Source organism: Peromyscus leucopus, chromosome 16_21 (genome assembly GCF_004664715.2).
Source record: "Peromyscus leucopus breed LL Stock chromosome 16_21, UCI_PerLeu_2.1, whole genome shotgun sequence".
Taxonomy (NCBI): Eukaryota; Metazoa; Chordata; class Mammalia; order Rodentia; family Cricetidae; genus Peromyscus; species Peromyscus leucopus.
Genome location: NC_051084.1, coordinates 32,449,815 through 32,475,976, shown reverse-complemented (window position 1 = coordinate 32,475,976; position 26,162 = coordinate 32,449,815). Strand labels below are relative to the sequence as shown.

General features: G+C 43.2%; 1 protein-coding gene across 1 annotated transcript in view; it reads right to left on the bottom strand.

Annotated features, from left to right (window-relative positions):
- Window positions 1–344: 344 nt before the first annotated feature.
- Window positions 345–26,162, bottom strand: part of Tet1 (tet methylcytosine dioxygenase 1) — a 75,077-nt gene continuing 49,259 nt past the window's right edge. The window contains exons 6-12 of the mRNA XM_028881107.2: window positions 18,326–18,537; window positions 15,771–15,921; window positions 15,384–15,479; window positions 12,934–13,023; window positions 11,390–11,527; window positions 8,378–8,663; window positions 345–2,936 (exon numbers count right to left, since the gene is read on the bottom strand). Coding sequence (XP_028736940.1) covers window positions 2,077–2,936; window positions 8,378–8,663; window positions 11,390–11,527; window positions 12,934–13,023; window positions 15,384–15,479; window positions 15,771–15,921; window positions 18,326–18,537 — 1,833 coding nt within the window. The 3' untranslated portion in view covers window positions 345–2,076. The remainder of the gene's footprint in view (window positions 2,937–8,377; window positions 8,664–11,389; window positions 11,528–12,933; window positions 13,024–15,383; window positions 15,480–15,770; window positions 15,922–18,325; window positions 18,538–26,162) is intronic.

Sequence of the window (26,162 nt, the reverse complement as noted above, 5' to 3'; positions counted from 1 at the left end):
CCCAGCACTCGGGAGGCAAAGACAGGTGGATGGATCTCTTTGAGTTCCAGGCAAGCTTGGTTTACAGACCAAGATCCAGGACAGCCAGGGCTACACAGAGAAAAACCTATCTTGAATAACCCTTAATATTAAAAATTAATTAGTTTGAATGTATATGTCTTTTTAAAAGGTAATTTGCTATTTCCTCAGAAAGTAATCCCAAGCAGTCTTTATAAGATTGCATCCTGGGTAGTGATTCAAGGAAAAACAAAATCAAATCGAATCCAGAGATTCAATTAAGTGTGCATTGGAGAATTGGATAGATGAATGGATGAATAAAGGCAGGAGGAGATTTTACCCAGTAGTGAGCATGGCAAGGAAACAGTTTTTAGTGGGAGACAAGGCCAAATCCTCACAGGTAACTTCACAAGGGAGTATTCCTGATAGTATACACTAACAAATACCTTACTGAAGCAGCCGAAGCAATATACAATCACACTTATATACTTAAAACCCTAGACTTAAAACAGACATGTTTTTAAACAGAAATCTAAGGCACACAAAACACTAAATCAGGTCAACAGATTACCCTACTGTATATATTCAGGGAGCATAAATCTACTTGTAAATAATGGAATGTCAATGGACACTTCCCATTCCCTTCTTCTTCCTTAGGCAGAACTTTTGCACCATATATTATTTTAATAAGTTATTCTCTAGAGAGCTTGCTGGAACTGGTTGCATTTGCACCAAGATTGTGGTAGTAGTTGGGGGCTTCCTAGGGAAACTGAGAAGCACCATTAGGGTTCCTGTACCTCCGAAGAATCCAATACCTTGAATGTCATAGCACCTGTGCATTTGGATTTCACTGAAAGTTCTCTTGGTTCTAGGTTTCTTGTTTAGGGAGTCTTTCTTAAACAGTGAGAAGAACCTTGGAACACTAATCAGAACGACCTTCAAAATAGGGGATTACTAAAGAAGTTGGAGTTGCCAAATAAATTATCAGTAACCTAAACCCAAAAGGTTAAGTGTAATGAATAGTTAGGCTCTTAATTGGCTTACAGTACAAATTTTTCCATGTGACTCTGGCCTAGAAGCAATAAAGATAATAGATTTTTCCCCTCAATTATTTCTACAGGATATTTTCTTCTCATTTGGGAAGGAAAACTTAACTATCTAATTCCTCATGTTGAAACATTGGGAGCATTTATTGATTCCAATTTGTCCCTACTCCCTTTGAAAACATCTGTCATGAAGATACTTCAGAACACTTTTTTTTTCCTTCTAGTTAAAAAGGGGAAATTGACATTGGTGGCACTTTGTATTTAATTTTTTGGAGATCCTCTATTTCATAAGTAGAGAACGTAAGTCATAGATTATTTGAATATAGGCTGCACTTAACAGTATGGAACTCTACACAAATAAATGACTTCTCTGGTATGCAAATATGCATACATAATAGACAATAGGATTCTGCTACTATACTATTTCAAGTTACTTTTAAAAATAGAAAGTGCTTTTCAAAATAGATATATTTACAGTTAATGAACAGCCTCCAACCATCACTAGAATAAAGAATTATTTTATACAGGAGAGATATTTTAAGAGAAAAAGCATTTCATTGGTTTATTTCAAAGAAATGTGCAGACATGATAGCAATGACCGGAAGCTGCTGGAGGGACGGCACCATGAATCATTCAGCTCATTACTACACATATTGATGTGGTTAAGCACCAGGAACTGAATAGAGTGAACACTGTGTATCTTGGTTTTTACATCTTATTGCAGGAACCTGTTAAAATCCTCTTCATAGTAAACAAGCTTAATTTGAAGCACCGAACTACGATTCTATCATGGTCAACACTTAACCAAGATATTTCCTTACATCTTTAAACTATAAAACTTGCATTTTTGCTGAAAATGTATACCTTCCACCGATTCCCAAAATATAGTCACAGTTAAGCACTCCCCCCCCCTTTAATTTTACCTCCGAGCTGAAATGGGTGAAATTATACAGTAAACAACAATGAGACTTTCTTTTAAACAGCACCGTAGAGACTACACGGCACCAGCAAAGGCATTATGGGAGGAAAGCCTTCAGGCCCAGTCCTTGTAGGGTCCTGCAACGTGAGTGAGAGCGTAAGAGGACACAGTGACAATGTTGTCGCGGGTTAAGGTTGGCGCAACACGGGAAGGGATTTTGCACAGTAAACTGGCTTCGCGGAATAAATCAGGACCCTCCCGGTCGAAGGACTTTTTTCTTTTTAAGTCTCTGGATTCATACTTAATCCTGTTGAGGTCAAAACCATGCCTAGGCCTATTCAGGTTTTTGTGCTGGTAGAATACAAGGGCCACACGTAAAGGACAATCTCGTTGGGGATGACTCAGAGAGGTGGTAGCGTGAAGCTCTCTCCGGGCACATTCAATCAGCACCGAGCCGTGAATGGGGGCTATGGCCACTCCACCATAGCTAGGATCAAAGTAGACCTCCTCACTGTCCGACCAAAACTCATCAATCTGAGCACTGTTATTATCCTCGTCGGAGGACAGGTCATCGGAGAGAGGCTCCTCGGCGCCAGAGCGCTGCGCGTCTTCCACCGGACCGGAAGCCGGTTCCTGAGGACAGCTGAGGGACTGATTAGAAGTTAGCTGCTCAGACGGACTAGTGAGCGGATCAGCAAGACCAGAGGCATCTGCTCTGGGGAAAGACGGGTCCCCAGGCTGGACAATGCCAGGGCATTCGCCAGCAGCTGCATTAGCACCACTGAGTGTTCCAGAAGGCATTGTGCACTGGGGAACGCTACTTGCTTCAGAGGACCCACCTGAGGCTGGTTTATTGTACGTACAGGTAGCTGTTTTCACGGAGGGAGCCTGGGTGGGACAGAGGTCTGGAGATTCTTCCTTCACTGGGTGAGGCGTAGTTGAGGCTGATGAGTAGTTTTTAGTGTTGTCTGAACCTTTAAAAATAAAACGGGGCGTGGTTTCAGTTTTAACTCTGGGTTGCACTCTCTCACTATCAGCTCCTGAACAGAAAGTTACAACAAATGTGAATACAAACATCAGCTATGTTGTTACTTGTTGGTTGTTACAAATTAGTTTTAAATGCTTTTTCTGCCTTCTGGTGTTAGCCCCTGGGGAGGCAAGCACTCTATCACTTGGCTGTGATTAGGCCTGAAATGAGCTTTGGTTTCTTTGAGACAGTATCTCTCTACATAGTCCTGGGTGTCCTGGCACTCACTATGGAGACCAGCAGTTCTCCACCTGTGGGTCGAGACCTCTTTGTGTGTGAGTGGGGTTACCTTCGCCTAAGACCACTGAAATATCAGATATTTACATTATGATTCATACAGTAGCAAAATCAGTTATGAAGGAGCAACCAAAATCATTTCATGGTCGAGAGTCATTAAACGGTAGTAGCATTAAGATTAAGAACCACTATGTAGACTATGCTCAGATATCTGCCTGCCTCTGCCTCTCCAGTACTGGGATTAAAGTAGTGTGCCAAAATGGCCTGCTCTTTTCACTTTTTAAAAATGTGTCTTGGGCTGGGCGGTGGCGGCACACGCCTTTAATCCCAGCACTAGGGAGGCAGAACCAGGCGGATCTCTGTGAGTTCGAGGTCAACCTGGTCTACAGAGCGAGATCCAGGAAAGGTGCAAAGCGACACAGAAAAACCCTGTCTCAAAAAACAAAAACAAAAACAAAAAAGTGTAGAACACTTGTTGCTCTTGCAGAGAAAGAGGGTTTGATTCCCAGCACCCACATGGAAGCTCACAATTGTCTGTAACTCCAGTTCCAGGGATCCAACACTCGTTTCTGACCTCCTCAGGCCCCAGGGATGCACAAGCAGGCAAAATGTGTGTCTGAAAGAGGGTCTTTATAATATGGACCAGCCTGCAGTTTACAGGGTCCTCCTCCTGTCTCAGCGCTGGAATTATAAGCATAAGCCAAAATACCCAGGCTTCTATTTTTTTAGGACCATGCTAGGAACGAATCCCAGGAATTCCCTAAGACTAGTCAAGTAGTCTACCATGGAGCTATACCTCAGCTGACTGTACTGTTCATGGAACAATTTTCCTCAAAGATCCTTCTTTAATCGTCTTTAATAAGCAGCTGTCTTCCTTGCCCCTCCCCATATTCACTTGAGAACTGAAGAAAACGCCTGAACATCCTACTGTAACAGGAGCTATCAGGGACAATTAGGTCTGTGTTAAGATTTCAAAGTCAGTTTGCGAAGGCTCTACAACTTTAAGACAGGGAAATGAACATTGAGCAATACCCCCGAACCCTGCCCCAAGATAGAGTTTCTCTGTGTAACAGTCCTAGCCATCCTTGACCTCGCTTTGTAGACCAGGCTAGATTTGAATTCACAGATATCTGCTTGCCTCTGCCTACCAAGTGCTGGGATTAAAGGCATTAATGGGATTAAACACTGTCACCACCACCAGGCTACATTGAGGCACTTTAAAAATGAAAATCTGTGAGCAAAGAGGAAAAAAATCTAAAAGGCAATATAAAACAAGTTAGTATAATCATTCTGAGATGAAAAAAAGTCCGTAGCAAAAATTCAAAAAGGGATCACATTGGAATCAATTAATATTCATTCTCAGATCTATTGACTGAATTAAGCATATATTTGCACCACCACACCGAGTTCCAATTCCAGAATTGTCACCCCAGAATTATCAAGTCAATGGTATTTGTGAGAAGCATTTCCAGTCTTGGGAAATAGACTGAGATTCAGCAAAAAGCTGAGACCTTTGTCAATGAATTAGGCAGACAACACTAGAGGAATCCTGAAATAGTGAGTGGGCCTTCCTCCAGGACCCCGGATTCAGGACAAACCACACCCAACACCCGTGTTCACAGAGAGATCCTTTATTAATCGGGGAAGAAAAGTTGAAAGTGGCTGCTTTCTGACTCAGGCAGAAAACAGCAGCAGATGACCTTGTCGGTGTCATTTTTGAGAGGAAAAGGGAAGTCTTTGTTAGAATGGGCTGGGATGCGGTGGTAAAGGAGACAGAGGATGAGGGAAAGAGGGGAGGGTATTTGTGCCCAAGGACTGTCTCTGGATAGAGGAGACAAGACATGGCACACAGGCAAAAGGCGGTTTATTGAGGAAAAGGGGAAAACCCATGTCGGGATAAGGTGTTTTATTTTTTAATTGGGCATGTTAATTACGTGAGCCAAAGGGTCACCTAATTGCTGAGACTGTGGTAGTCGATGAGGATGAAGTGGCCAAATAAGGGAATAATCCTTGGCAGCTGGCTTTAGAAATGCAATCTAATTTTTTAGCAAGGCCGAGAGAATGGGAGAGAAGGGCAAGGCCTGCCAGAGCCGCATGACCAAGTGGCCTAGTGTCCCTTCAGACACTCTCACCAAGAAGTCCATATGAAGCATGAAAAAGAAATCATCGTGCAATGTCAGCCTCCAGATGTGAAGATAATTACACTTTAATACAAAGGATATTTAGTTAAAACACAAAAAACAGGCTGCTCTAGGTAGCAGGGGCGACTGTCTTTAATCCCAGAGGCAGGCAGATCTCTGCAGGTTTGAAGCCAGCCTGGTACACAGGACAACGAGGGCTCCACGGAGAAACCCTGTCTTGAAAAATCAAACTCAAAAACCCGAGAGCATCACTACAAAGTTACTTAACCCCAAATGGCAGGGGTCCCTAGAGCTAACAGTGGTTTAAAGGTAGCAGAAGGAACAGCAGGGTACCACGAGTAATGGGAAGGAGGACTCGGGAGGTTGACAATACAGAATGAAGTCATTTCTGTTGTTCAATATTATTTTAAGATGTGTTCCATTTGTTTATGGTGCGGAACATTTATTTTAATGATGCAAAGATGCATTGCATGCATTCCTTTATGTTGCTTCTGTTTTAACGGTGAAGCTGTGTTACTTTGCCTGTCTAAAATACCTGGTTGATCTAATAAAGAGCTGAGTGGCCACAGCTGAGCAGAGAGAAGGGCCAGGCAGGGCTGGCAGGCAGAGAGAATGGACGGGAGAAATCTGGGATCAAAAAGAAAGGAGCAAGAGAAAGAGGGCGGGCCCTAGGGACCATCCACCCAACCAGCCACAGAGTAAGAGTGAAAGTAAGATATACCTAAGTAAGAGAAATGTATAAGCCCAGAGACAAAAGGTAGATGGAATAATTTAAATTAAGAAAAGCTGGCTAGAAGTAAGCCACGCTGGGCTGGAGAGATGGCTCAGCAGTTAAGAGCATTAGCTGTTCTTCTAGAGGTCCTGAGTTCAATTCCCAGCATCCACACAGTGACTCACAACCATCTGTAATGAGATCCGATGCCCTTTTCTGTAATGCAGGCATACATGCAAATGGAGTACTTGTATATAACAATATTTTAAAAAGAAAGAAAGAAGCCAAGCTAAGGCCAGGCATTTATAAGTAATAATAAACCTGTGTGTGAGATGGGTGGTGGTCCCCACTAAAAGAGCAAAAAACCCCAACCACATATTTCCCTGGGGGAGGTGAGGGTGTCAAGGTAAGGTGGTGCTGTGGGCCGCAGGAATGTATCATAAGAACTCAGTTGGGTATGGCAAAGTCACTACCCGGAGGGATCAGGGAATTCCTCCACAGGAAGAAGCCAAATTCCAAGGAGTTTTCGGTGTTACTTGGCTTGTTATATATCAGCTGTCTTCTGTTATGAAAATCATGTGTGCCTTCATAGTTTTCCCAATTGACTTTTTCCTAAGAAGGGCTAACAGTGTGGACTGGTCACTCTCTGGACACACACATTCCAGGTATTTGGAGAACTGACTCAGGAAAGGCTTTCTCTGGAATCAGATATGTCCCTTAGCCACTTTCAAGGACTAGCAGTAATAACAGTCCACATGCAAGTCTCCATATTTAAGGTAAATTCCACAAGGAGACACCACCTAGGTCAGGTGGACGTTAACAATAGCTTTATACAATTCAGCTTGGACCCTCCTTTCCTACATGCTTACTAATTTTATAGACCTTTAACTCCTTACCTAACCACTTCTAGGAATATTTAGATAACTTTCTGTGCTGACAGCTATGCTCAGCCAGAACCCCAGTTCAAGCCTCCCTGTAATTATCATCATTAGCAGCATCCGGCCAGGTCCATCCCCAGATGGAGGAAAGTACCTTATCAGAGATACTTCTGTACTCTCTAAGAACAGACTTAAGCATCCAGGCAACCTGTTTGAGGAGGCCTGGCGGATGAGGTAATTAAACTTTACTTCCTGCTTTCCCAAACCTTACCTCTAATTCCAGATCTCCCTGTAATTATCATCATTAGCAGCATCCGGCCAGGTCCATCCCCAGATGGAGGAAAGTACCTTATCAGAGATACTTCTGTACTCTCTAAGAACAGACTTAAGCATCCAGGCAACCTGTTTGAGGAGGCCTGGCGGATGAGGTAATTAAACTTTACTTCCTGCTTTCCCAAACCTTACCTCTAATTCCAGATCTCCCTTTAACTATCACCAGAGGCATCTAGCTGTACAGAGGTTGCCTAGCGATTGAGCACACTTTCCCCACCCTGCAGAAAAAACGGCAGATAGCTTGGACAGATAGGAGCCACAGGAAAAAAGGCAGTTTTATTTTCTCCCATTGACCTAGCAACTTAGAGATTCTTAACATTTTCTACTAGTCACGTTCAAGATTATAGTTGAGCACGTAAGATTCCCTTTTCTTAGATATTACCTGAATTTAGCCTTTAGCCCATTGGTCACTTCCCTTTGGGGTTGCAAATGATAATTAACGGTTATTGCCTCTCAGTGTGATTCTTATCACCCCTCCATTTGACCCTGGAAACCTGGCTTTATATACCAGGACTTCCAGGACATGGAAAGGGAGAAGAGAAAAGAGAATGGAAGAACTAGATGGGTGAGAACTTGAGAAGAACAAACTGAGATGGGGAAGAACTAGATTGAAGGGCTGGAAGAGAGGACTAGAGGAATGAGATGGAAGATGAGGAAGAGCCAGATGGGGAAGTACTAGCTGGGTAAGAACAAGCTGAAAAGGACCTAGATGAGGCAGAATTAAGATGAGAGAATTAAGACAGAACTTAGATAAGTGTAGAGAGAAATCAGGCAAGAAAGGAGCTGGGCATGAGAACAGAACTGAAGCTGTATATAAAGGATGTTATGCCAGAGGAATTAAAGCAGGTGGACGATAGAGCTCGGTGTGCTGAGATTCTATTTCCTGAAAATAGTCTCGCCATTAGTAGTTTTCTCTCCTGAGCCCCTGGGATGTATAATATTAAGGCTGGTCCCTCTAATATTATACAAGAAGGTGGTAGCAAAGAGAAGAGGACCAGAAAGCTGAAGTTCAAGTCTTTCCGGGGAGGAAAGGTGTTTAAGGAACACCAGCCTGGTTCCTCTGGGGGCAGCGGTGGGGCACACTTACTGGAGGAGTTCTTCTGTCTTTTGACTCCAGCAGCAGCTGGCTTCTTGTCCGGCTCCTTCCCTGTGGTCCGCCTCTTCCCACACCGAGGAATAGGCTCGTTGAAACGTCGTTGCCTCTTCCTGGTTGGCTTAATGATTTCGACGGCCCCAGACCGGATCTTCTCCTCCATCCCCTCCCGGGAGCCAAATTCATCAGTGTCTGCCAGCCGGTGTAGTGGAAGGACGTGGAGCTGCTCATCCTTGGGATTATTCGTGTCTCGGGCATCTTCTCGAAGCAACGTAAGAACCTGAGGCACAGGGAAGGGGGAATAGGCATGTGTCCATTCATCCTATGCCTAGCTGCACCAACAGCAGGCATGTGGTGGTTTGAATAAGAATAGCCACAGTGGCTGGAGAGATGGCTCAGAGGTTAAGGGCACTGGCGTTTCTTCCAGAGGATCTGAGTTCAATTCCCAGCACCCACATGGTGGCTCACAACCATCTGTAATGAAATCTGGGGCCTTCTTCTGGCCATCAGGAATACACGCAAACAGGACACTGTATACATAATAAGTAAATAAATCTTAAAAACAAGACAAAACAAGAATAGCCCCTTAGGCTCATATATTTGAATGCTTAGTCAAGAGGGTGTGGCACCATTTGAAAGGACTGTGAGGATTAAGGTGTAGACCTGTAATATAACTCTCTCTGATCTGAATGTAGGTAGGGCTCAGCTACTTCTCCAATACAGTATCTGCCTGTTGCCATGCTCTCTGCCATGACAATGGACTAATAAGCCTCAGAAACTTTAAGTAAGGCCCCAAGTACATGCTTCCTTTTGTAAAAGTTGCTATGACCTAAAAAAAAAAAAAAAAGGAAAAGAGTTGCTTTGGTCATGGTGTCTCTTCACAGCAATAGAACAGTGAGTGACCGAGACAACAGGTAACAAAGCCAATTGCTTTTGTTTCGTTTCAGTTTTGTGTCGAGTGGCTACATTTGGTATACTAATCCTAACTAAATATCTATCAAGCCACTATAAAATTCAATTCTAGTGGATTTTCATTTTTTGTTTTAAAGCAGATGAGTAAAATTGTAGATAAATAATCACAAATTAAAACAAATATTCTTTATTTGTATTTATATATTCTTACTTTCCTTTTCTTCGGAACAATTATTTTTGAAGCCCGGTCCGAGCTCCACCTCACTCTGAAGCGAGGCTGAACTTGAATTCCGGGTCTCTCCATCTTTGTCTGATGGAGTGAACACATTTGATCTTGCCCTGTCAGTGTGAGAGTTTGTGTTTTTGTGTGAGTGTGTGTACGTGTCTATGTGTGTACATATGTGCAGATGGTTGAGAAGTCAGGAGGACCCCATGGGATCAAAAGGAACGGAAGTTGTGCTCAGTCTGACCCTGGCGCTGGGAACTGAACTGTGCGAGCAGGTACTGCTGAGCCATTTCTTTCTTTTTTTCTTTTTCTTTTTTTTTTTTCGAGACAGGGTTTCTCTGTGTAGCTTTGCGCCTTTCCTGGAACTCGCTTTGTACAGCAGGCTGGCCTCGAACTCACAGCGATCCGCCTGGCTCTGCCTCCCGAGTGCTGGGATTAAAGGCGTGCGCCACCAATGTCTGACTAAAATGGTGGGTTTTTGTTTGTTTGTTTGTTGTCTTTTTTTTAACACCAAAACAAACAAGCAAAGGGATCAAAAGGCATTTATCAGTGCCTGTTGTGTTTATGAGGGACGGTGCATCTGATGAGGTCAGAGGACAAGTTGAAGGAGTCAGTTGGGTCTCTCCATCTACCATGTGGTAGTACTGGATAGATCTCAGGTTTTCAGGATCAGCAGCAAATGTAGCCTGCAGAGCCATGGCCCAGGTCCTAACGAAGTAATTTTTGACATAAGAGTATCTAGGATGATCTTCAGCTTGTGTGATTTTCCTGCCTATGGCTTCCCAGTTCTTGGGGTAACAGAATCTCATTAAAATTTGGCTTTGATAAGTCGTGATGAACCAACAAATAAATAAATAAAAATAAAGAAAAGAATCCAAGTATTGAGTACTCAGCAGTTCTCACCACTCACATGGCGGCTTGCAGCCATTCATAGCTGCCGTTCCAGGAGAACTGGTGCCCTTGTAATGAACTCCATGGACACTAGGTATGAGGTGCGCGCGTGCGCGCACACACACACACACACACACACACACACACACAAAGGCGAAACTATCACACATAAGGTAAAAAATAAATTAGACTTAAAAAAAATTATAATTTAGCCAGGCAAGGGTGGAGCATGTCTTTAATCCCAGCACTCGGGAGCCAGAGGCAGGTGGATCTGAGTTCGAGGCCAGCCTGGTCTACAGAGTGAGTTCCAGGCCAGCCAGAGCTACACAGAGAAACCCTGTCTCAAAATACTGAAATAGAAAAAAATAAAATAAAATAATAAAGCTTGAAAAAAAAATACTGAAATAGATACATTCACCACGACTGGATGTGGCAACTCAGGAGAGAAAGTGTCCCAAACACAGGAAAAAGTCAGAGACACCCCTAATTCCCAGTGTTGGGAGTCCAATAAGAACATCAAGCTACAAGTGTAACGTATACGGAGAGGGCCTAGCTAGCACAGACCCACGGGCTCCTGGTGTACTATTATATATTATCCCGCTGACCAGAACTTACTGTAGACGGACACTGGTCTAGAACTCACAGAGAACCAAATGCCTTAGCCTCCTGATCGCAGTGAATAAAGGCATGTGCAACCATGCCCACCAATAAATTTTAAGCACACACATATATATGTATATACAGAGACCTTAATATCTCAGTATATAAAAATATTTTCAATACAATTACAATTACAGCTAGCCGGGCAGTGGTGGCCTACGTCTTAAATCCCAGAGCGTGGGTGGCCGAGGCCGGCAGCGTGGTCTACAGAGTGAGCCTAGCACATCTAGGATTACACAGAGAAACCCTGTCTAGGAAGGAAAGGGGAAAAAAAGATGGATAAAGCAGGGAGGACGAAAAGCCATCCAAGTACGTACCACAGTGCTTCCATTATTCATGTTGTGAATGTCCCTGTGAGAATGGGCACAGAAGTCCATGCAACAGGTCACACCAGAGAAAGGACGGCCTTTCTTATAACCCAGCCGACAGTCTCCAGCAACATCTTCATATTCCACCTTAAAAAAACAAAAAACAACAATAAAAGGATGTTTTTTAAAAAGACTTGTTTTATGTATGGGTGGTTTTGTCTGCATGCATCTGTGTATCATGTGTGCAAGTTCAGAAACTAGAAGAGGATGGCAATGGGAGTTTTGGCCACCATGTGAGCGCTGGGTACTGAAACCATGTCTTCAAAAGAGCAGCCAGTGTTCTAAACCAAACTATGTATCTAGCCCAGATTTTTTTTTCCTCCTTAAATTCCTAAGTGTGAGTTTGGTTTTGCATCTAGATACGTGTACACATGCGCAAGAGTATTAAGGGCTGGTAGTGGCCTGGAGAGATGGCTCAGAGGTTAAGAGCACTGACTGCTCTTCCAGAGGTCCTGAGTTCAATTCCCAGCAACCACAGGGTGGCTCACAACCATCAGTAATGAGATCTGGTGCCCTCTTCTGGCCTGCAGTCATATATGCTGTAAGGGCTGGTAGATCAGATGCCTCCGTGGATACAGGCACTTGGTGGTCTGGCTGTTGTGTTAGAAACTGGCCCTCACCCCAAAAGGAACACAATGAGTTTAAGCAGCAGAAAGTACTCATTTTATGAACTATGAGTCAACGGGGCCTGTCTCTGTATACCAGCATAAAATTTATTCATTTATTTTTGAGACAGGGTTTCTCTGTGTAGCCCTGGCTGTCCTGGAACACTCTTTGTAGACCAGGTTAGCCTCAAACTCAGAGATCTGCCTGCCTATACTATTTCAGAGATTTAGCACTGGGATTAAAGGCGTGGGTCACTATGCCCAGCGCTATGTTTATTTATTTTTTAATGTATTTATTTTATACTTACGAATGTCTTGTCTGCACGGACCTGTATATAGCTCACCATGTATGTACAGCCAGCCATTCACTGCCCACAGAAACAAAAGGTCATTGGATAGGATCCCCTGACACTGGAGTTGGTTGTGAGCCATCATATGAGTGCTCTGTAGAATCTCAAGAGCTCTTTTGTGTGTGTGTGTGTGGGGCGGGGGGGGGTTGAGACATGGTCTCTGTACGTAGACCAGGCTAGCCCTGAACCCAGAAATCTACCCATTTCTGGAGGGTTTCCAAGCACTGGGATTAAAGGCATGAGCCACTACTGCTGGAACACCAGGAGCTTTTTAAACTTTGAGCCATCTTTTCTTATCCTCCTTGACTCATTTTGAAACAAGGTGCCTTGTGTATCAGGCTGGCCTCCCACCTAGTTCTGTTGCCCCTAGAATTCTGGAGAGCCAAAAGAAGACAACAGAGCACCACCTCTAAACAGCATCTTCCCCACACCCACTTTGCCTATGGTTGTGATTCAGTTAATGGTAACTGTTTTGACATAGGAAGTTGACGTATGCTGAAGGTCATTTGAAGGGTTCTTAAAAAAAAAAAAAGTGTACCTGATTTTGATAAGCAACCGGAGCCATCTGCTTATAAATTGGAGCTAAATTGGTCGCCAAGCCCTGTAACATGTCTTCAAGCCTTTTTTCCTATAGTAGAAAAGAATCCCCGTAAGATAATTTTAAAAGACTGTAAAGTAAGTTAACAGGCACAAAAACTCCACCATAAGTAATGGCATGGCATGGCTGATATATAACTCTTACTTACCATAATACAGTGGGTAGAATACAAGATAATTGCCTTAATCTGAGCTACTAGAAGTTGTGATGGTCTAATTATATCTTTTGAAATGGAAATTTTAACGTTAGAAACCTATACAGTGAAGGATAGGTTCCAACACTGCTCCTGAACAGAAAACCTATCTGTTTACTTAAGAGAACTGGACACTTGGAGGCAAGGTGAGGGACAGAAGGATGTTTTCCAGATTAGAGAGCAATTTATATAAAGTATTGTATGTATCTAATATCTTGTCCTAGGAGATTCAAATAAGCAGGCCCGTGAGCTTAACGCTTGGTAGGCTAGCCTGGAGGATTATGAGTTAGAGGCTGGCCAGCACTCCATTAAAAGATCCCCTATCTTTAAATAAAACATGAGAGGGTCCCCCTTACTGCTCTTGCAGAGGCTGTGGGTTTCCGTATCTACACAACACTGAATAGAAAAAAAGGAAAATAATGCACTGAGATTTATTAGTATTTAGGGTTCTCTTCTATATAAATGCTACAGATTGGGGGAGATTGAGAAACAATAAGACAATTAATACAATTACCCAAGAATCTAGGTTAAACGGATATGGTTACAATTCCAGCACCTCGAGAGGGAGAGCTGTCTTTTATGGTAGTGCCTGTTTTAGTATGGACAAACCAGTGTCAGAGTCAGAATGTGTAAATCATCATCTGTATGATAGTTCTGGGAAAAGTTTTGAACAGAAACAAGTACCAGTCAGTGCTTAACCATTGAGGCTTCTTTCTAGCCTACGCATGGCTTCTTAATGGAGCTCTGCCTGTCGGTGTGCAAGACCAGGACCCTCTCTCTACTCTTCTCAGTCACTCCTGATCATTAGGCACCCTGACCCTGCACTCAGGACCGCTCTGTCAACTACCCAAGTCACATTATCCTCAAGATGACATTACTCATCACTCAGGAACTGTCCAATCAACATTCCCACTTTGTACGGAGGAGCTGCCTTGACCGACACAGTCTGATTTCTTCATTTCAAACCAATTTTTTACATCTCCACCCAAACTTGGCACAGCATTAAGTCGTTGGAAAACAGTTACTACCCCCAAGCCTTAGAGACAGTCCACTTGCAAAGCCTCTTGGCTAATTCTCGTTCATAACTAAGAAAGAGAGCATCTGGAGAAATGTCAGGAAAGATGATTGTCCTTAGGTCAAGCCTTTCTATGACTTCCCCATCCTCGCCTTTGGCTTACAGAGCAGATGCACACACCAGCTATACCAGTGTACAGACAGTTGCTGGGTTTCGTCCTGCTTATAAATTTACGTCTAAGGTACTTATAAACAGGTAATTCAGTCATACAGCAGGACAAAAATGAAGTCTCAAGCCCTGGTTTGTTTCCTGAGACAGTTTCTCACTATGTAGCTTAGCTCTGCCTTGCTTTCTACTCCGACCTGCCTGGCTTTGACTTCCAAGTTGTATGCCTCTACACCTGGCTTTAGCTTGCCAGACTTCAGGGAGTACAGACAACACACGATAGATATTCTAGAGTTATCTATAGTTATCTACAGAATCTACTACTATACTTATCTAAAGGTCAAACCCACTTCATTAGTCTTGTTCTGAGGCGTTATATACCTTTAGCAGCAGATAGTACAGGGATTTTTCTCATGAATGTTATGGTCAGATCTGAAATATGTATAACACAAAAACCACCAGCTTTGTATCATATTTACTACTTACCTTGCATTAAAATGGTTTAATTCCAGTGTGCTGAATTATGTGATTTTCTTTGAATACTTAATCTAAATATAATTTCTACTCATTAAAAGATTACCGATGGGCCAGGTGGTGGTGGTGCACGACTTTTATCCCAGCACTTGGGAGGCAGAAGCAGGAGGATCTCTGTGAGTTTGAGGCTAGCTTGTTATACAGAGTGAGTTCCAGGACAGCTAGGGCTACACAGAGAAACCCTGTCTCGAAAACAAAACCAAAACCAAAACAACAACAACAAAAAAATTAAATAAAAATAAAAATATAGTGATTGGTGTATCAGAGAAAGAAATCTGCAAATGCAATAATTAGGTAAAGAACTTTGTTTAGTGATGGTAATTGATCTATCTTTTTTCCCCTAACAAAATACAAATATATCTCCACATTTAGTACCTATCCAGCTGTAAATGCTCAGCTCCAGCTTGACTAGCTGGACTTACAAGTTCATGTTTCCATTTTAAAAAGATGAATAGTTAGTGACTTTGACTAATCTCTACTCACCAGGGCCTTGTGTTCTGGAACCATCCGTCTAGGTCTCACGGGCTTCACGCGTCTTCTTTTGACAAAACGTACTCCAGTAATTCTCTTATAGTAGCTCTGCGGGTAGAAAACTTTCTCAGTCTTTAGAATGTCAGCAAATGGTCTGCGCTACTCTGACTGCCCGAAAAGTCCTAGCTTCCTGTAATAATGGTTCCCTCTGGTGTTGGGAAGCAGGAAGACAGACCCACAGAAAATTGAAATAGCTGAAATCTTTACCCGACATATTTAGAATATGTATCCGCATACATATTTTAGTTACTTATGACTGTTTAACAGCTAAAATTTTGTTCTCATATAACACAGTTATATCCTGTAGATGGTACAATAAAAATTAAAAAGGAAACTCACGTTTAATGGATGGTTTGGAGCAAGTCTGAATTTTCTGGGGTTTCGGCTTCTGCCAAACTTACAGCCATTGAAATACATGCTCCACGAACAGCCAAAGGAGAAAGATGCTCCACATGTCCTTGGATTGAGGCCTTGGCAGGTGCAGGTGCGACTGGAAGGTGGTGAGCAGCGTGTTAGACAAGGTGACAGAATTCCAGAGCCAGGTATGGATTATGAACAGGTTACAACAGTTACTACTGCACTTGACTCCTCATTAAAACATACCCTAGCTGCATCTAGCCTCAAATGTACACTCTAATCTCTTCACTCTGAACCCACTCTTGATTCTTTTTTATTAAAATTGATGTTTAAGGTTCCAAATCCAAGTAGACAACAAACTATCCTTTGCTTGAGGTAGAGAAATTAAAGGCACACCAACTAAAAATCTTCCCTACCATAAAGGAAAAGTTACATTGTATCTAAAACGAACATGGGCATAACTTTCTTTTTCCTTTCCGTCAAACTGGAAATGAGAATAAGATACACTAACTATACAATCCTCTACAATTTTAATAAAAGGACTTTATGAGGATTATAACAGGCTTAATGAAGAGAAAGGCTATTTTGTTCAGGAACCTGGTAAATTTAACACCTTGGGACTTCTCTGAAACACTAAATTAGATTCTAAATTAACAAGCCTAGAATTTCGGGCCAACCAGGGCTACATAGACCCTGTCTTAAAATTACAGAGAGGGGGGGATGAGGATGAATGGTATTAGACACTGAGTCTGACCCAGTAGAGGGCGGGAAAATCCTAAATATCTGAATTTTTTTTTTCCTTATTTACTGTGATGCTGTGAATGAGCTACTCGTCAGCTCTGGGTTTAATTTAAAATTACCTTAAAATGATATAAAATTTATAGATGTGAAAGGCAAGACAATAACCTAAGACTGTATGGAAAAATACAGTTAAGAAAGATGAGGCGTGCTGGCCGATCCCAGCAGTCCGGACACTATCAAACCATGCATTCCCGTAAGCCTGGCGCTTTAGATTTGGCTAGGGGACGACGATTAATGTGCTGCTAGCTCTGCAATGAGCCAAGCCTCAAAAACAAACCAATGGAAGAATCTGCAGACATGACCAGGGTACAAGGCACTACAAGAACTTGGAAAGGAGGAACCATGGGATGGATGTGAGGTCCAAAGGGTCAAATTCCAATAGAAGGAATTTAAACTTGGTAGACAAATAAAAAATAATTTATATTCAGTTTTTTGGGTGATAACAATCCACCACTGAGCTACACACTCTCAGCTCTGCCGTCCTTTTTACACTTCTGGGAAACAAGAAATTGGACAAATGGACAGCACCCAGTACTTAAGATAATGTGATAAAGAGGCAGGGGAATCAATCATGAGTTCAGGGTCTGTGCTATTTACTAAGAATTGGTCTCAAAAAACGAAAAATAGTCCTTTGGAAAATTGGCCCAGAATCATATAACTCACAGAGGTATAAAACCCAAAGGGCCAGGCAGGTCGATAGGCTATGCACAGATGCTGTGGGATGTCTTTCTGTATGCTGTGAATATGTGTTGCTCTGATTGACTGGTAAATAGAGCTGCATTGGCCTAAGGCAGGGCAGGATAGAGCCAGGCGGAAGAATCCAAGGGAATTAGTGGGAGGAGGAAGGAGACGCCATGCCGCCATCCAGGGAGCAGCTTGTAATGACACACAGGCAAAGCCTGGGAAAACATGGCAACATATAGATTAACAGAAATGGGCTGAGTTTAGTTATAAGAGCTAGCTAGCGAGAAGCTTGAGCCATGGGCCAGAGCCATACAGTTTGTAATTAATATAAGCCTCTGTGTGTTTATTTGGGTCTGAGCGGCTGCAGACTGGGTGACACAGTTCCATACAGATCAGCTAAGGCAAGACTCCTCAAATATAAATAAAAAATAAAAAGGGATGACCACGAGTTCGTAGTCATAGGATAGAAGGGGGTATAGGGGGTTGGGAGACCAACAATAATAGGAGCCAAAGCAAAATTCCATTGATGTTACTTCTGCATTAAATTTATCGGGAAGAGGCCTCAAATTCTGATGAAGAATGCTCCATTAAAGACCGTTTCCTCACACTCTCTAACAGTGAGTTGGTCCAGATACAGTAACAAAAAGAAGAATATTCTAGGTTCTGAGGGTGTCTATTGACATGGTAGATATGTGCCCGTTAAGATAAACAAGGCTGAGGACCCATCGCAAGCCCTTCACCCACCCCCGTGAATTCCAAAGCAGAATACTCTTAAGGACATTTAAAAAGACAAGGAGGAAAAAAAGATAAGCTCTCACTGTGCAGTCTTAGCTGGCCCAGAACATTAAGAAGATGAAACAAGCTATCCTCCACCTCCTGAAGGGCCAGCTACCTCAAGGTGTGCACACCAATCCTGGCACCTGGCAAAGGTTGATCCTCCTTTCACGGTGTTTAAAAGCCCTGCTTGCTACTCACACGCCAGGTACTTATACGTTTAGTACAAACAACAGAGAGAGAGAAAAGTCAAGGCAGTTGAAAGCAAGTCTGATTACTTCTCGTTGAGGGTACATCTTCGGTCAGTAGGATGCCCGCTGTAAGACCTCAAGTTCTCTGTGAGCTCTTTGTACTGATAGTCAGCCATCCAGCGAGGGATGATTTCCCACAGCATGATCACCACGACCATCACCGCCGTCTGACAGGTGTGGCCTACGCGCACCCGGACCAAGCAGAGAACCTTCTCTTGAGGATCGCTTCTCCTAAGCACCTGGAAAAGCAGAATGGATTCATCTATACCAGCTTTATGCACTGGAAGGCCAGACTTATTATTGATATTTGTCCTTTTTGAGAAAAGTCTCATATTGCCCAGGACTTTGACTCTTTGTAAAAAATTAAAGAGAGAGAGGGAGAGAGGGAGGGAGAGAGAGAGAGAGAGAGAGAGAGAGAGAGAGAGAGAGAGAGAGAGAGAGATTTTCATTAACTTAAATTTCAAATTTACAGTGTTTAAATGTGAATATATATATATGCAGCCTACGAGACGAGCTTAGTGTCTGGGGGTTCCAAAAGAGAGTGTCAGGTACATGCCGTTTTGGAACACCATGTAGGTGCTGGGAGATGAACCTGGAACCTCTGTAAGAACAGAAATTCTCCAGCCCGGGAAACAACTTATATTCATCAACTCTTTGCACTGGAAAAGCTTGCCTGTCAATGGCTGGGACAGAATTTTCCTTTCTCAACCACACCTTGCTTAGTTGGACTGATCATTGCCCGGGAACAATGTGTGGAGACTACAGTCATGGGACACTATGCCCAGGGAAGCTGCTTTTGATTAGGGACATTTGTCTTATTTGAAGAAATCTATAGGGAAAAACAAACTAAACACATTAGTTAGGAGCTGTGTAAATTCTCAGAATGTTGAAGGCCAAAGAAATGTAGCTACCATGGCAGAAGAACACTTGTCTAGATTTCATGCAATCCCAAACAAAACTTTATGATTCATTTGTGTTTGATTGTAAGAAAGTTTCCTTTTATTTCTTTTGTTTTTCGAGACAGTGTTTCTCTGTGAAACAGTCCTGGTTTTCCCTGGAACTCAAGCTGTAGACCAGGCTGGCCTCGCACTCACAAGATCTACCTGGCTCTGCCTCCTAAGTGCTGGGATTAAAGGCGCTTCTACCAGGTTAATAGAGCAATTAACCTAAGGAGAACATGACCTTCAATGTAAAAAGTACGGACTTTTTGGCTGGGCTATAGATCATATAATGGAGCGCTTGCTTAGCTCGCCTGAGTCTCTGTCCCTATGCTCAGTCTCAAACACCATATCAATCCAGCACCACGAGACGGGTGCCCCCGAGGAAGGGGCAGGAACCCAAGTTTGTGATGATCCCTGGCTACACATCTAGTTTGAAGCCAGCCTGGGATATATGAGGCTTGGTTTCAAACAAATAATATTAATAGTCTTTTTTAATAAATGTTACCAGTTGGCTGTCTTCATGGGGTTGGAGGCATGGTTTGGTTTTGCCCTGAGCTTGCCAACAAGACTGACAGCCAGCTAGATGTGCTGGGGCATAACTTTAATTACAGCATCAGAAGATCAAGAGGCCAGCCTGCTCTTCATAGGCAGTGGAGTCCAGCAAGGACTCCACAGAGAGAGCGTGCCAAACAACAGCAAAAAACTGACAGCCTCAGTTTGATGCCTGAAGCTCATGTGGTACAAAGCATTGGCTGTCTATAGTCATCTTCTAGTCAACAAATGTGCCCTAAAATAGGACACCCAGCCAATCATTGACACACACTGATGATAAAAGCATAAATCATATGTATGTTAAATATACATTATGTCATTTGTACCGTGTGAATGTTAAAAATGCTGGAGGTAGGACCAGCAAGGACGGGACCTGAGTTAGAGTGCCCAGAAGCAACAGTTAGGCTTGGTGCCACAGACATTTAAACCAAGAGCTCTCGGTCTAGAGTTCCTGGCCAGCCAATCAGCTATACTGAAAAGCTGTTTAAAATATCTGGAGGCCTGTCACAGTAGTAGGGGGCTTGATTGGCATGCAAGAGGCCTTGAGTCCCATCCCCTGGACAACAAGAGACCTAAACAAACAAACAAACAAACAAACAAATGAAGTGATCGCCCTCCAATACACCATTCCACCCACACAAACATGAAGGTAAGACAAATCTCAAAGGCATTTAAAATGAAAGCTACAAGCCGGGCGGTGGTGGCGCACGCCTTTAATCCCAGCACTCGGGAGGCAGAGCCAGGTGGATCTCTGTGAGTTCGAGGCCAGCCTGGGCTACCAAGTGAGCTCCAGGAAAGGCGCAAAGCTACACAGAGAAACCCTGTCTCGAAAAACCAAAAAAAAAAAAAAAAAAAAAAAATGAAAGCTACAAACGATCAAAACTTGAAGAAATGAACCTTGGGGACAAACACGAAAACTTCAAGTCACTTTCTCCTAAGATTTTTGAGAACCAAGGAAACTCCAGGCAGCTCTATTTGCAGTTACAAAACTGCACTTTCGCTCCCCTCCTCTTAGCAGAAGTGGGGATCATTGTTTCTAGGGTGGAGAGGGACAGAAGCAGGTGACCGACCTATCACAGAGTTATAGCACTAGACAGAGGCTTATTCCAGGAAGCGACTTGTACGTACATAGAAAGACAGACATAATTTGTGAGGTGGGGCTTTTTGCACAAATGAGTTAATTGAAAAGAAAACTGAAAAATTGGCTTCTGGTTACCACAGACTCACACCACCACCAAGTTTTGAAGTTGCTCTGTAGACCAGGCTGGCCTCTAACTCCGAGATCCGCCTGCCTCTGATTTCCGAGTTCTGGGATTAAAGGAGTGCGCTACCGGAGCATGGCCAGAATGATTGTTTTTAAATTATTGTATTAACTTTATTTTATATGTGAGTGTGTGTACCACATGGCTGCTGGGAACTGAACTTGGCACACACTCAAGCGCTGGATGTCTCTTCAGCTCTAAGGTGTGTGTGTGTGTGTGTGTGTGTGTGTGTGTGTGTGTGTGTGTGTGTTCTGCGGCAGGAACAGAGGCTCCTGTGCACAGACAGCTCAGAGCACAGCACAAACACTGGTTAAAGAAAGAATTAAACCACGAAGTCCAGTGGAGTTAAGATTCCAAAGACCAAAGCTCTTACTATTAGACAGAAACATTGTGAGGGACCAAACTGTCAGAGCTTCCGTTTCGGGGCATGCTTATAATGCCAGCAATTAGAGGCCAAAGCAGGAGAGCCCCAAGGCCCAAGGCCAGCCAGCCGGAGCTGTATGAGACTCTCAAAATTGAGTAAGTGAAAAACAAAACAAAACAAATCAAATCTCATTATTTTACAACTAACACCACGTGTCAACTTGTAAATTGTGGGAGCCAAATTGCAATGGGACTTGAGAAGAAAAAATGTTTCCCCCAAATCTGAAGTCTCTTCATGAATACTGTGTTGCTTCCTAAGCACTTAGTCATTCATATATTTGCTATGCTCTGGGGCCAAGGGAGTCCCAGGGCTTACTGAGCAAGCCTGTTTACAGTGCAAACACAAGGACCTGAGTTCAAATCCCCACCAAGCACTAAAAAGTTGGACATGGTCATGTATCCCTCTAATAACCAGGGTATTGCAGACCAAGCAGGTAAATGAAATGGGAAGCTTCTGGCTCCTTGTCTTGGAGGAATAAGGTGATCAGCAGGAGGGAGGTCACTGAGGTCCTGCTACGCTACTCACATGCTTGATATGCATTCACATTCACCCTCCCCATATACACCAAAGCAAAGCCAAGACTTATTGTTTTATAACATATGCTACGTGTTATGAAACTTATCAAATTCTTCAAAATATCTTGCATTCTATTATCATTTTGGAGACTGGGGTCTTAGTACATAGTGCATGGTGGTCTACAACTTATGACCTTATACTTTAGCCTCCTGAATACTGGGATGACAGGGTCGTACCTCCATACCTAGTGTTTTCTTGTTTCCATAGATACCGGTACAGGAGATTTCCTCTGCACATAGAATTCCCCCTCTTATCGATGGAGAAAGGGTCCCGCTGAGCCCATTCACCTCTTCTCCCCAGCTGTTCCAGCCTGGAGTCTGGGGGAATGCAGCTATAGCACAGGGAAGCACACTTGACGTACAAGTCCCAGCTCCAGCAACACAATAGACATTTTTAAATGTGTCTGTGTGTGTGTGTGTGTGTGTGTGTGTGTGTGTGTGTGTGTGTGTGTGTGGTTTTTTTGGGGGTGGGAGGCTCAATAACATAGCACTTGTCTAGCATGTACAAAGTCTTGGATTCAATATTCAACCACAACTAAATATAGATAATTTTAAAATTCTCTCTGGGCTTGGTGGGGTGGGGGTGCTTGCCAGGACCTCGGGCAGCTGTATCTTTGAGTTTGGGTCAACCTGATCCAGATAGTCTGTTGCATTTTAGTCATTCTCATTGATTCAGATTACTTCATGGCATGCGTAAAGCACGTTTTGTTGCTACATTCTTTAGTTGATGGTCATTGGTTACCCACCCTTTTGACAATGATTCCTGCTAGATGGGTACTTAGAGATTTGTGTACATCAGTTTGGTTCCTTTGAGAAGATCTGTTGAGGCAGGTGGTATTGTTATATATAAGCAGGTAGGTTCAACTCTTTCAAAATGAAGGAACCATTCCCATTAATTAATGGTGGATAAAGATGTTACAGTTTTTTAACAATGTTTTCAACAAATTTAGTGAAGGCACTCATCCAAAACAATTCAGAGCCAGCAAGATGGGCAGAAGTCAGTGGATCCCCAGAACCCATAGTAGAATTAGTTTTTCTCTGCAGCATGCATGTATGCACACGCACACATGCACTAACAAAAATAAACAAAATACGGCCATCAGAAAAGAAAAAATTAAAGCAGACTAAAAACCATTTGTTCATAGTAGCCATGTCTATAACTGTGGGGTCTGAGAGGCTACGGCAGGAGGTTCATACACTTGAAAATGTCCTGGATTATATACAGACAATGAGTTCAGTCTGAACTGACCAAAAAAACCACAAGCAAAAAATTGAATCTTTATACTCAGGCCTATGAGTGTTTTGCCTGCATGCTTTTCTGTTCCACACAAATAAATGCAGTACAGACAATCATGAACTACTGTGTGGTGCTGGAAGTTAGACCTGTGTCTTTGGGAGAATACCCAGAGCTCTTAAACAAAGAGCTATCTCTCCAGCCCTTACATTCACTTATATAGTCAAACAGCAAATCAGATTATGAGACATTCCCTGACCCATTCCCTGGGTCTAACGGGGACCAAGTTGATGTGTGGTCCCCTTTGGTTATTGCCATGCAGTGCTAGGTGGAATTTCTTGGTGCCTTTGATATACATGACCACTGAGGACACGGAGAAGCTTCCATGTCTCAAGACGTGTATACTGCATGTGGCAGAGGAGACTGACATCCAAACAGGTTTACTCCCAGCTAATTTTAACCTCACGCTTGTAAGTCCGCGTATCTAGAAGTCCTTTATCACATACATGGTTCATAGACACTTTCTCCAGTCCCTGCCAACTCTATTCTCTATTGGTAGTATCCTCTAGAGAAAAAACTTTCTGGCCGGGCAGTAGTGGTGCACGCCTTTAATCCAAGCACTGGGGAGGCAGAGGCAGGCAGATCTGAGTTCGAGGCCAGCCCTGGTCTACAGAGTCTTCCAGGATGGCCAGGACTATGCAGAGAAACCTTGTCTTGAAAAAAACAAACAGCGCTGACTCTTCTTCCAGAGGACCAGAGTTCAATTCCCAGCACCCACATGACAGCTCACACATGTCTGTAACTCCAGTTTCAGATGACCGCGACACCCATGGCAAAAACACAAATGCACATAAAAATAAAATATATTTAAAAAAAAGAAAAGAAAAAAAAAAAAAACAAAAAAAGTCATTGAAGGTTTACTGTCAACTATCAATTCTGCTCCATTGACCATCTCATCAGATGATGGTCACCTTTTCTCTGATAAAGAAATTGAAGGAAGCTGGGTGGTGGTGGCACATGCCTCTCAAAGGACTGGGAGGCAGAGCCAGGCGGATCTCTGTGAGTTCGAGTCCAGCCTGGGCTACCAAGTGAGTTCCAGGAAAAAGGCGCAAAGCTAAACAGAGAAACCCTGTCTAAAAGAAAAAAAGAAAAAAAAAGGAAAGACCACGGAGGCGCACACTGCTTACTGGCCTGCTCGGCCTGCTTTTTCATACGACTCAGGACCACCTGCCTGCCCATGGGCAGACCGACCTACTCACATCAAGAAAATGCCCCACAGGCTTGCCTACAAATCAATCTGATGAACGCCTTTTCAACCGAGGTTCTCTCTTCCAAGATGATTGTAGCTTGTGCCAAAGTGACTAACCAGTGCACCGTCCAGCACAGATCACTATAGCTTTATGGTTCAACTTCAAAACACTGGAGAAGGCCTGAAAAGATAACAAGGTTTCTGCCCCTAAGACTAACACCATGACTTTGATAAGGATATAACTGAACTCTCTCAGGTTATCCTCCAGCATCCACACATGTGCACAAATGGACACACACTTGCACAGGGAAGCAGATGCAAATAAACAAAAAAAATATTTAAAGCATAAAGCAAAATAGACTGAGGCTGGGTTTGGTGGCTGAAAATCCTTAACTCCAGACAGGGATGAACAGATGATGGCTTTGAGGCTAGCCTGATCTACATGGCAGACACCAGGGCAGCCAAGGTCACACAGCGAGACCTCAGGCTCAAACACCAACAAAAGAGTAACCAAATACTCTAGAACAAAGGCCTAGGTTCACCCTTTATTTGTAGAGCAAATTAAGCAGGTAGAAGACTTTCATTCTCCATAGAAATAACAAAACTCTTAACATTTCAGAAGTAACAATGTGTCCCGTTGAGCCCTGGACTTAACTCGATCAGCTCGTGACTTCAACAGGATCTGCCCAGGAATTTGTTTATTTATACCGTTATATCGTTTCAGGCTGGGAAACAGTGAACTAAGTCAGCATGTCCATCTATCACCCACGATAGAGGATCACCCCATCACTAAGCTCCATTCCTAGCACTACCACGAGGCCTCCTTAGTCCCTGTCTTCAGTTTGGTTGCAGTAGAGACCAGTCAGCAATTAGCACACATTACACCTATTTTTAAAAACACTTTTAGAGGTTGGTGAGATTTCTTAGTAGGTAAAAAACTTACAGTCCAATCGTGAGGGCCTTCGTTCAAGTCCCCAGAACCCAACTGAAAACACCAGGAGGGACATGATACACCTGTAATCTCTGCACTGTAAGTTACATCTCTGGAGCTCATTGGCAAGTTCCAGGCTAACGAGAGCCTGTGTTGAAAAGGTGTGCCGTTTACCCAAAGGAATGCTTCGGTAGGCGCATGTGTGTATGTATGTAATGTATGTATGTATGTATGTATGTATGTATGTATGTATGTATGTGCATGCCCACACACGTGACCGTGTGCACTGGAACACACATCATCAGCACTCATTCTAATAAACAGATAAATAAATGGCTTTATAAACAGTACACTAAATACTTTATGCTGTGTTAAAAGGGCGAGTGGACTATGACTCCTGCTTCCCAGGACACCCAGATTTCCTGACGTCTACCTGCCCTCTGACGGTGTGTTGGTTTGAATGAGAATGACCACTGTGGAGGCGAATGCCTTTAGACCCAGCACTCCGGAGGCCGAGACAGGCGGATCTTTTTGAGTTTGAGGCCAGCCAGGTCTCCAGAGTTCCAGGACGACCCGGGCTACCCAGAGAAACACTGTCTTGATAAACAAAAACAAAAAAAGGGAGCAGACACCATATCCTCCTCTAAGGTCCTTCAAAGGCTGCAGCTGCATACAGAATATACACCTGCTCCCTAC